The sequence below is a fragment of the Aythya ferina genome, assembly GCF_964211825.1.
Source record: "Aythya ferina genome assembly, chromosome: 19".
Classification (NCBI taxonomy): Eukaryota; Metazoa; Chordata; class Aves; order Anseriformes; family Anatidae; genus Aythya; species Aythya ferina.
In genome coordinates this window covers 10,653,612-10,665,845 of record NC_140309.1, presented here as the reverse complement: position 1 = coordinate 10,665,845, position 12,234 = coordinate 10,653,612, and the positions used below count along the sequence as shown (strand labels likewise).

Genomic DNA, 12,234 nt, shown 5'->3' with positions numbered 1-12,234 from the left:
CAAGATAGCAGTTTGTGATGTAAATAACAATACCAGCATGTACAGTACCTTTCGGAATAAAGCCCATTGCTACTTGATGGTGTTAATGATGGGAGAACATCAGGTGCTTCATTTTAGATAGGAACCAAAAAGTGAAATTGCTTCTTTTAATTATGCATTATCTGTATTTTTGGATACAGCAAGGAAGGGGATATAGGAAAAGACATTCTTAGGTTTCCATGCTTGTGATCCTTTTTTTTTTATCTGTTTAATTTTTTTTGTATGTTTTGTTGAAGAAACGTCTGGTCTTGCAATGTTCCTGGGTGAATCAGAGTTCAGCTCACTGTCTGTTCAAGACCTACTCCCAAAATAATGTATTCCTAGCAGTCAAAATTTCCATGCTAATTAAGATCAATTTAGTAATAGGTTTTATTCCCTTTCCTATCTCTTTTCAGAATATGTGACAAAAGCAGGAAAGGGAGACATCTTTGTGAAACATAGGCATTCAGCAAACACTTAGCTTGAATTTGAATCTATAATAGATTGTATGTTCAATTTGTTCAAACGCGACGTGACGCTTTTTGTTGTTGATTACCAAGACATATTTTTGATACATCTTTCTGCCTGGTATAGGTTTTTCATTTATAAATAAATCTTAAATGGCTTATTTGTTATCAGAAAAAGGGACAAGATACTGTTTTATTATTAAAAGGATGTGCAACCTTTGAAACAAAACAGCCTAACAGGCACTGAATGATGCGTTTTAATTTTTTCTAATAATTAAAGTTGTACTTGTTTTTCAATTAAATGAGGTATGTGTGTGCACATTTATTTTAATTAAATATATGTGTTTCTACATATTCAAATGAATGTGAACAGCTCCCTTGAGTAGCTAGGGTGCACATGAGCATGCAGAGAATTTGTGTGTTTGCACAGTGTGCATCACTGCTTTCTAAAGGAATCAGATCAACTATTTTCATTTTATTTCTAAGAAAATTTCACTGCATATGAACTTTGCGTAGTTCCCTTCGATGACAAAGGAATTGGAGCAGTGCAAATTTTAACCTATTTCATTTAAAATGCATTTGGTCTGTCGAATGTCTGGTATCAAACTATAAACCAAGTTCTTCTCACCTAATAACTTTACTTGATTCTTTCTCTGTATCTTTTAATCCTGTAGTGGTAAAGTGATTTAGCAAAGGCTGCATCTGTTTTCTCTTGTTACCTGATAACTTCTTAATGAGTCCTAACAGCTTATGTGAGAGCAAGGTCATTAGCTCTAATGGATAGTGGGGACAGCTGATATGGCATGGGAAAGGTTAAAGATTACCAGCGAAGTTTTTGCAAACATACACACAGCACGGAGAAGTAAGTGCTGTAATGGCTCTGCGCTGATAGTTCGGAGCTAATGGCCTCAGCCACATCTCCGTACACCTATTACTTCTCAGTATCCCTGCAGTCCCTGTCTGCTCGAACGTGCAACAGTAATTCATTTTGCTAGATAAGCATGTTAATTTTTTTCCTAGGGAGATTTCAAACGTCTACTTGGCACATTGTCATCCAGTTTCCCTAGTTACAGCATTACAAATATTTTTCAAAATAAGTTGATTATACTTCTTGGTCTTCTAACTTGCTTAGGTATTTTGTACTTCTAACCTAGCAGTGTATTTTATATGGTTTTAACTCTTGGTCAGAAAACTGCCTTGTCAGTTTTTGTAAAGAAAATGTCTGTTGAAATGCATTCTTGTGATGGCGTTGGGTCCATTTTAGGTCTGCTCCTCAGATACCATTATCGACTTCTTGTTACATTTTTCAGCCTTCTAAATTTGCCGGTGTTAAAATTTGTTTTATTGTCATTTATTGTATCTGAGTATAAAAAGAACTAGTAAGAAACAAATGGCAGGATATTACTAAAGACTTTAAACCCCAAAGACATTCCTATGATAAAGGCATGGCTCGATTTTAAGTGGTAGTATCTCCATTAGCATTAATGGGGTAAGTACATCAGCTGAGGCATCTCAGAGGTTAATCAGGCTTCCTGGCTAGATATTGCCATCAATACAGTGTGGCGCCTAATTCTGTTGGCCCTTCAGAGGTTTTCCTGACAACACACTAACAGACTTTGTGTAAGTCATTTCCTATGAATTATTAAAACAAACGTTTGGCTGCTAATTGATGAACACTAATGTGTTTTCTAATCACTGCAGTTTGAGATTTTAGCACTAAACAAAGCAGTTGCAATTGATTTGTGGCTGCTTCTTGGTTTCAGCCTGTGATCTGTATGTTTTTTTTTCCTTTTCAATTTAGCAGGCAACTTAGCTTGTCTTTTTAGTTAAGAATTGGCTTGTTATAGTGTCATTCCATCCTGATCTCTTTTTTATTTCTTATCTATATTGTATAATAGATCTGGACAATTTTTTTACAGCAAATAAGGCACAGTCCTTGATTCAAGGAGAAAATCCTGAAGTTGTGTTTTGGGTAGTTTTAAAATCCATATTTTCCCTAATGCCTGTACACGGTTAGGGAATTTCTCCACATTTCTCCAGTGAATTCCTCTTTCTTCCAATACAAAACAAAACAAACTCGTAAAAAAATCTTCAGCATCTTTAGATAATAAAAGCCAGTGCAGCGAATACATTTTCAATCCCGTGTCTGGAAAACATGCAGACTGTGGGAAGTCGCATTATTTGTACTTGGGGTATGTGTGTACTTTGTGGAGTTGACCTTTCTAGCACCTTGAGGTTGGAGTCCTTAATTTTGCTGTGTTTGAGTCCCCTGTTCGGTTTAAAAGCTTCAGGAGGTGTAATTTCTGAGAAACGATCACGTCCGTCATGTCTATTGAAGGCTGAATTCCTTGTCTTTTGTTACACTTGAGATTAATTTCAGCATTAACCATTACTTGCTAAAATCACCTCTGTCTGTGACACTGTGCTTTACTTATTCCACGAGGTACAGAGAAGGCACAGTTAGAATGATCAAATGATGGAGCAAAGGTAAAGAAAGGAAAATCTAACAGTTCGACAACACTAAAGTGTTTCTGGTTTTTGAGAATGTATTAGAAGCATTTAATTCTGAAATAAGAGTAGATACACAAAACTGGTAGGATGCTGAATGTTTGAAGATATTACAGTTACACAGAGCATCTTACAGTTAAGGTATCACTAACAAAAACACATCTTGTGTGCTTCTGGTATGTACGTTCTAGTTATTATATTAATTGTGTTGAGAAAAAAAATCAAAGTAACTCCACAAAACAGCCCTAATCATTATTTATTGGTTCTGTTTCTCTTTATAGACGATAAAGACTGGACTTACAATGGTTGGGAAAGTAGTTACCCAGCTGACAGGGACGCTGCCTTCAGGAGCAACCGAAGAAGAAATTTTAGCTCATAGCAACATTCGTCGAAGTCCTCTGGTGCCCGGCATCATCACTATTATTGATACAGAGACAGTTGCAGAAGGACAGGTAATACAGTTTGCACAGAAACAGAATGTGGATTCACTTTGACAAAAATCCTAGAAAAATGTATTTTATGCTTTTGAAAATGAAAAATAGATGAAAATTTTCGCTAGGTCAAAAACTTTAACAGACACGCTCAGCTGTGGCAAAGTTCTGCCTGGAACTGAAATTAAGCCAAAATATATATTGTCCTTAGAGCATATTTATATGATGCTTTGACAACCTCACGTGTGAAACGTCGCATTTTGTGTCTCTAACGCTAGTTTGTAACTGACATTGATTTATGCTGATCAGTTGAAATGTGTATATAGCCTGATTATATTTAGTAATTTGTAACGTGGGTAGAAAATGAGATTATGTAGAAATATGGTGAATTGTTTAAATAGGAGTTTAAAAAAGATGATGAAGTTGGATATTAAGTACATAAATTTCAAAAGTAAAAAGTAATCAAACATGGTGCTGTTTTGTGAGGTGTTTGTACTGTTCTACTGCTAACATACAGCAGTGCCTCAGCCAAAATCATTTGCTGAAAAATCCATACAGCAGTCACAAAACTTTACATGGATGTTTTGAACTAACTGTCTTTTTTGACAGAGAGGAGATAGAAATATGTCTTTTTTGTTTTTACCACTCATTTCAGTTTTAAGTGTTTGGCCATAGAGTCAGCATTCAGGACTCTCAGACTTCACATTCTGTAACTGTTCTGTAAGATTTTTCTCCCTACCATTCACGTTTCTTGAATTTAAAAGAAAAAAAATTTCTTTTAACTTCAGTTTCCCCCTCTGTTTACGATGCTTATTGCAGATAATTCAGTAAGATATTAATGATAAATCAGTAGACAAATTACGTTATTTTCTTATCTCAGAGGAAAATAAACTGTTTTCCTTAACAAACAAAAAACCTGCAGAATGCTGTTGGAGCTGTAGTTCCTGTGAATTTGTTTCAGAAGTACTTAGCTACGTAATGTAGTATCAAATAGGGGTTGTCCATATAATATTAGAGGCCCTTCTTGCAAATTTAAAATAAAAAAGTAGGAGAATGGGGAAGGAAAGTGTATTTTACCTAAGTTCTCACAGAGTCAGGTCTTAAAACAAGTCTGTTGACCTTTGAGATTCGTTTTTGTTTCCTGGAAAAAAAGGTCTTTTGGCTCTTATACTGCCAGAAAAAAAAAAAAAGAAAAAAATCTGCTTCATAAATTTCTCATGAAGCCTTGTTTAATGCAGTCATTATTTCTGATGGTCGTTGTCTGTGCTTTGATTCTTCTGCATAGGCCTAGGGAAAAAAAATGATATATCTTAGGTTTTTAAGTCTTGTTATGTATGATTTAAAGGTTTTATGAACTTGTCCTCTGACCTTAACAATAGTAGGGAGCTATCAAGCCTAAAGGGCACTATGGAAAAGTAGTTGTAAAAATGATAACGCTTGCCTTGTCCAAATAATGCTGTTGTAACATAAATAAACCATCAGTTCTAGTAAAATAATTTTTTGTCTTCAATCTCCAGGGAAGGAGGCTCCAAGTTAGGTACCCTAATTGTTTGCACGTCTTACATTCATATTTTTGTCATCTGAAAATTTAAAATGTTATTAAATTAATCATTTATTTTCCACGTGAGGGGCTCATATTCAGAATTAATATTTTTTTTTTCTATGAAAAATCAAATAATATTTCTTTTGCATTAGATTTTAGTGATGCAGGAGACTTTTTAGTATTCTTTCCTGTCCAAAATGTGGGCTTAGGAAAGAGAAAGTTTGTTAAGAATCAATACGTTTTGGATGTGGCCTAAATAAAGGCTGTCGCTCGATGCCGCCCTAGTGGAGACCCTTTCTCTTATAAGGAGTGTCGTGCATGCTCACAGACCCCACTGGCTGTTGTGCATCCCTCCAGCCGTGCTTCCATCTCCAGGCAGCAGCAGTAGGTTTGTGCACACAGCCCGGTCGCAGTGCGGCAGGGTCAGATCCTGCCGTTTGTAGGAATTGATTCGTCCCTGGGAGCCTGGCAGCGATCCTGCTGACAGGAGCAGGCAGGCCTGGGAGAAGTGACATGCTACTGTTCAGATGGCACGTTTTGGTACTAGCTGGCTAGTCCTGGTGAGTTGTTAGAGCACAATTGGATGAGGCTTCAATTCTGGAAAGCATTTTAGAAGTCTGACCTTTGAAGCGATGCAAATGATCCTACTGCACTGAATGGGATTGCTCCTGCACATCAATGTAAACTCACAGCCAAGTTACCAGATGTCTTGCACAGCTCACTCTGTTCTCTTGACACTTCCCGGCAGTGCTTTTTCTAAAGTTCCTGGTTTATCATCCCAGTTCTCAGATTCCAGGTGGGAAATAAGAGGTCTGGGGAGGTACAAGAACTGTTTTAGTGGCATTGCTGCTGCTTCCTATGAAGATGCATGTTTGGAAATACTTCGTGGCTGCTGCGTGGGGATGCTGCAGGGGGGCTATACCCATTGACAGTATCAGTCCTCCAGAGCTGAAAGGGAAATTGCAAAAATTAGGAATGCCTACCAAGTGCTTTCTGGGCTGAACTGACAGTTTGAAAACTTTGCATCCCTTTCATCAGAAATTTGTCCAGCAGCTACGTAAATGGATTTATTTGTGTGTGCGCACATGCGTTGTTCAGCCTAATTGAAAGCAAGGGGAATTTCAGAGACAGAAAGGAGTTGTTTGCTTATCAGCTGACTGCTAGTGTAAAAGGAACACCTCATGTCCATAAAGTTTTCTATCTACCTGACCAGTCTAGCTAAGAATTTGGGTGAAATTTTGAAATAAAGCAACTTCCAAGTAATGCAGTGTATCTTTATGATAATACGTAATTTAAAAAGGAAAGAAAGCAGTTTTGAGGAGAGAAAGGAAATGGAAAAGAAAAGAAGCAAATCTAAAGCAAGTAAGCATGTCCTTTAGAAGGAGAAATGAGCACTTTCAGTGGGGAGAAGTTTTGCTGGGCTAACAGAGTAGCGATGCGTGTGCTTGTCCATTTACCTGGAGCATGGCAGTGTGGCTTTATAAAAACGGAGCGAGCTGCACGTGTATGCTACCATATAGACTTACCTGCTAGTATGCAGATTAAGGAACATGTTTTGGACGTAGGCCAGAAGGACTAATTACACCTTTTCACAAGTTTTTCCTAGTTGCTTTATATAATTTGCCATTTCAAAGGTATCCAGTGTAATGAATGTGGGATGGAAGTCAGTGCATTTCATGAAACTGTGCTACTGTGGCATGGGTTGAAATACTAGCTTAGAACTAAAAAATACACCATTAAAGACCACGGAAGTCTCCTAATGTGATTTTGAAGAGATATAGTCTATGGGAAAAATATTTTTAATAAACCTGATGAATGTAGGTATTGAAGTGAAATCTCATGTGATCGTTCCTACCTTCAGAATACCTTAAGAAAATCTGAATTATGAAGCCATGAAATAAATGCATAGGAATGTAGGATTATTGGAGTTGGCTGTCATGATATATTTGTAAAGGGAGTAAAAATAATTATCGAGATGCCCAAGTAACTTTGTGGTAAACCGAAATATGTTAACAAGGTTGTGCGCTTGTTTAAACTTCCTTCTAATGAAGTGTTAGCAAACTTTTCAGTTAGTTGTAATGACTATTTATTTGAATCTGTTAATTAGTTGAAATGGATAAAACTAAAGCTGTACAGATGTCCTCTTTTTCAGTAATTGGAATTAAATGTGTAAGACTTTAGTGGCTTGCGTTTTAAGGAAAAATTATTTTCGTTTGACCTTTGTTTCTGTATTCTTAATTAATTCATCAACTGGGCCACCCACGTGTAGGCTGCAATAATGACCTTTCTCAAAAGTCGCCAGTTTTGTGACTGAATGTAAATCTGTTAAACATCTAACGTTGGGTTGACAGAGAAATATGTGGCCATTTAAAAATACAAAACTCGATTCTTAATGCTTTTGATAGAGCAGTGTGATTGATGATACATCATCGTGGTGCTTTCGCAGATCATCCAAAACACGTGAAAATATTGGAGGAAATATTTTGAAAGTAACTTAGAAAAATAAGATAACATGTTGATCTTTTTTTGTTTTAAAATGCAATTGGTCCTTTTTTTTCTGTTCCCTATTAACTTTTTATTGCATTAAAGAATTTTCAGGAAAAAAACTGTAGACTGCTGCAGTTTCAAAAGTTCGTTTTTGTTTCGTTGATAACAATTGCACCAAATACTGCTTATCAGGAGCAAGAATTGTGGTGAAACTTCATTCTAGAGCAAAAGAAGTTAAAAGAATAAACTGTATTCAATAATAAAAGTTTAACTGCGTACATAATTCCCCTGGCCATTAACACCAGGGCTTTTATTTATAAGAACAGCTTTCACAAAAGCTAATTTGCCGTTGTCATGCTTATATATTTGGCATCAATTTTCTTCACTTTTTATATCTACATGTATTACAGAAGAATTCTTTTTATATATAAATATAAAAAGAGCAACAGGATTCCCTCGGAGCATAATACTGTCTGCCTTACTTTTATTAAAGGAGATCTGTTTTTTGTCAAGAAGACATTTTTGTCTCAGATAAATGGTTCAGGCTGAGCACAAGGCTGTTTTGAGTTTATGCTGGATTCTATTAAAAGGAGTGCAGTAGTTAATGCCACAGATTTATCACTTTTAGCCCTTTTCCACTGATGTTTGACCTTAGCTATAAGTTGGGGGAGGCTGTGGCGGGGGGGTCACTTTGGAGGGGTTGTTTTTTGTGCGTTCGTTGTAGGAGCTGAGGCGGACACTGCACCATCTTTAGCTATTTAAACCGATGGAGAGCTTAAGTGTATGTGCAAAGATTTCTATTACATAATATTCATATTTATAAATATTGCCAAACTTATTTGTTTTTATGATGATTGGATCATTCTTTCTGAATTATATTAAGAGTAGGACCTGCTTGATTAAATTTGTGTCCATTTTTATTTGTGTTACTTTCATGTTTTATTTAAAAACATGTCTCCACTGGGATAAGTGGTGTAATTTGCCTCTAAAGATTAAAATAATTGAAGTCCTAATTACTAGTGGCTTCTGTTCAGCAGCACGGAAAATGCAATGAATGAAGAAAAATATTGTATAGGAGAAAAAAGCTTCAGCTTGGGCTATCTATTGCCCGCAGTGCACACACTGTTTTCTGATAGTAGATGTAATGATCCCCTAGGTGTTTTGTCTGTTTCTCTTTTAGAGTGAGATAAAGCGTACTGGCTTCATCCTCTAGCAACTGCAGTGCTCTGTTGAACTGTAACGTAGCTGGCGTGAGAGACCTGGAGCTCTGCCTTGAGCGTCCAGCGAAGGACCGGGTCGGCTGGGCTTTTTTTGGAAGCCTGTTTGTTGCAGCTCCTTGACGAGGTAGCAGTTGGGTGTCAGAAAAGGCAGAGCGGTGAAGGACGAGGCCTCCTTGGCAGAAGCACCAAGGCTCTTCTTTCTTGTCAGTTGTGTTTTTGGTTTCTTGTTTTCTAAAATGGGGTTTCTCTGTGTAAGGTTAGGGAGCTCTGCAGGGAAGATACTTGAGCATCCTTCTGAACCTTGGCGGCAATGCAATTATATGAGTAATGCAAAGATTTATGAACGCTTTTCAACGAGGGACTTTGTAAGGTCTTTTGCTGTTAATAGCGGAGTGGTTAGAGGCCACTACCTTGGAGAACTAACGGGTTGGGATGTAAAAAAAATTGCAGCCTCAGGATTCCTGTGGGCTTTGTTTGCTCTGCGCATTGGGAAACCGAATGAGCCGCTTCCTTCGAGCTCCTTGACAGTGCTTGCATGCGTTATTGGGCAATTTGTACCATTGTTTTTATTTCCAAGAAAAATTTCCAACTCTTTTCAGTGGTAAAAAGCCATAAACTGGTCAAGAGGAACCAGTTGCACAATGTCAGGGCTGATTTAATGTGCCGTTTGTTAGCCTGCAGATGTTGTTCCTCTCCAGCACCTTCACAGTCAGTGTCTTCCACTCAGCATCTGTAAGAAGCGTTCTCTAAAATTTGAGAAGCTGCGTGGAGGAGGCCTTGAAAACTTCTTCCTTCCTTACTACACAGCTCCAGTTGTCATCTCTGCCTGCATGAAACCTGCGCTATTTTGTTCATCTAAATGCACATAAATTGTATTGATGCAGTTACAGCCATCTAAAGATCTTTGGTATAGAAAATAATGTATTCGGGTATAAAGCATCCTGTTCTATAAAAGCATTATTTTGTTTTCCTTAAGTCGTATATTCTGGTAAAAATTAGGCTATGATTTTTAGAGCTCTGCACACTCCAGACTGGCAGGTGAACAAGGTGTTTGTTTTGTGGCAGGTTTAGGAGGGACCCTGCAAAAGAGGCTCTTCGGTTGAGGGTGTGCTTAAGTCAACTGCTGTAATTCCTCTGAGCTTTTTCCTTTCTTTGTAGTGTTGAAATTGTAAACAGTGATTTATGTTTTCCCTAATTCTCCGGTGCAAAAGTGCAGGGGAAGGGCATAGCAAATCTTGCAGTATGGTCAGAAGATTTAAATACAGGTTGGTGATTTAATACAATTAACTTTCTTCTCCTTCCAAGAAGGACCAGGAATTTTTTCATACGGTGTTTAAAAAGATGAAGAACTTCACTTCATTGTATCTTGCACAAGCGAGTGTGCTTCACGGGCAACTATTGCCATTCTGTGGCCACAGTGGGCAAGGAGTGACAGATACACGGTGTGAGGGAAGGAGTGTGGCACCAGCACAAACTGAGCGTCAGATTCTCCCCAGTCCAAGGTTTTCCAAACTTCGGAGTAAGCAAGGTGTTCTTGGTGGTGGAGGTGTGTTTTGTTTGTTTGTTTTGTGTTCTGACTTGGCTAATGCAGGGCACAGCTCTGTGTGAGGCAGCCTTGGTGGCAGGCTGGGCTTTCCAGGAGCCGCAAGGTCACAGGCGCTTTGGTTTCTTGAATGGGTGTGAGGCCAACAAGTTCTTCTTCTTATTTCTAGCACAAACAAAGGAATTGTATAACAGCCAAAACAAGTTTGCTGTATCTGCAAATCAGCTTTTATATTGAAAAGTGGAGATTTTGGAAAAACTCCTTTCAGATTAAGCACAAAGGATGTTATTTCAGGATGGCGATTTTAATCAGTGATTGAAAAAACATTTTAAAGCACGGAAACAGCATAGCCTACAAATAATAGATTGGGGCTTTGTTGTGTTCTCAAGTTAGTATGACTGAGGTGTCTCACCATTTTCAATGTGACATTTCTGCTTTAAGTGGGAATTTTATGGTGCGGGGATGATAAGAGTGGTACATTTGTCATTAGCTTAAAAACAACAACAAAAAAACACATGACCAAAATTAATCCAGATTACAGTCTGAAGAATATGCATGTGAGATTCTGTATAAATGGTTATAGCAGTGATTTAGATGCTGTTGATACCTACACATTTCTAGGTTAAACATTTTTGTTTAACAGACTGGATTTAAAGAACCTTCTGTTTCTTCTGTAAAGCTGGTTTATGATGTTACTTTATCATTATCATGTATTTTTAATTAGAGTGAAATGTTTAGGATAAGACTAAGTTACCTAAAAGTGGAAGTTGTGAAAGGATGATGTATAGGAGTTATTTAGTGCAGTTTATATAGGCTGAGAAAAGAACACTGTTTCTTTGAAAAGCTCTTAGGAAGATCTCCAGACCCTTTGGTTAGTGGTTCTGGAATAAGCACGGAATGCTGACAACGGAAAGCAAAACCATAATTGTGCTTATGTGACAGTGCCAAGTAATTGGAACATTTAAAATAAGTCAGGCGCAGGCCTCTGCATCCATATTACGTGACTTCTTTAAACATTTAAAGATGATTTCTCTTTTTGAAGCATAAAAATATCTCCAAATTATTCTGATATCTGTTAGGAATAGGAAGTATTAAAAACCTTTTGGATTATTTTGGAAGCAGCAGACAAATTATTCTGAACTTGAAATGGGAAATTTTGCACTTATTATTATCTTCTTCTTAAAAAGGTGGTTTTGCTTACCACAGATACTATTTTCTTAAGTGCTTTTCTGACAGATCTTTCACACTGTTTTACTTAATTTAGTCTATAAGATGATGTCACCGAGGAATAAATACTTCTTCAGCTCTTGCATATGGTTTGTCCACACATCTTTTGGTTCTCTTCTGTGACTTTAAGAATATCTTTTCCATTACATAGCACTAGATACTGTTAATATGTGTAGTTTCATAAAGATGTAGTTCATAAATATGTAGTTCCAGCTGAACCTGTGATAACAGAACACCAGACAATGAGAACTGTAAGCTTTTTCATGTAGCAATTGCCTAACTTGCCAGAACTATTCAAGTTTGAAGCCTCCCTGATTTATCAATCGTATATAATATTCTGGTATATACAGCACAGTAGTGTGCTGTACTGCGTGGACCCATAGCCTGATAACTTGTTTTTGTGTACTTTATTCCTTAGGCATTGGATAAAATAAGAAAAATTAGTCTCTGTTCACTCCTTTCACAATGTAGGATCTGCCACGCCTGCTGCTTTTTCGTTTCTGAAGGGGAAGGGTAGGGCTCAGCAGGCTGACCAGCAGTTACTGCCTGCCTCTGACCATCCTTGCTGTCCTTTTCTAATCCAGCTGTGTCCCTTTGGAAGCCCTCTTGCAGGGCTTCGTAGTCAGCTGTAGTTTTGACTGTCCCCATTAGTTTCATTAACTTCAAATATCCTCTGCTAAAAAAACATACCTTGTCCCTTTCTACAGATCTGCACACAGATCTCAGCCCAGAAACTTCTTTTTCTGTTAATTTCCTTCTGTTACGAAAACTCTGTCCTACCTTTTAATTG

General features: G+C 37.5%; 1 protein-coding gene across 12 annotated transcripts in view; it reads left to right on the top strand.

Annotated features, from left to right (window-relative positions):
• The window catches only part of BCAS3 (BCAS3 microtubule associated cell migration factor), a 353,584-nt gene that overhangs the window by 67,335 nt on the left and 274,015 nt on the right, over positions 1-12,234 (top strand). For all 12 annotated transcript variants that reach the window (XM_084492825.1, XM_084492820.1, XM_084492814.1 and 9 more), the window contains exon 12: positions 3,275-3,445. In XM_084492825.1, the coding sequence (XP_084348951.1) occupies positions 3,275-3,445 (171 nt within the window). The remainder of the gene's footprint in view (positions 1-3,274; positions 3,446-12,234) is intronic.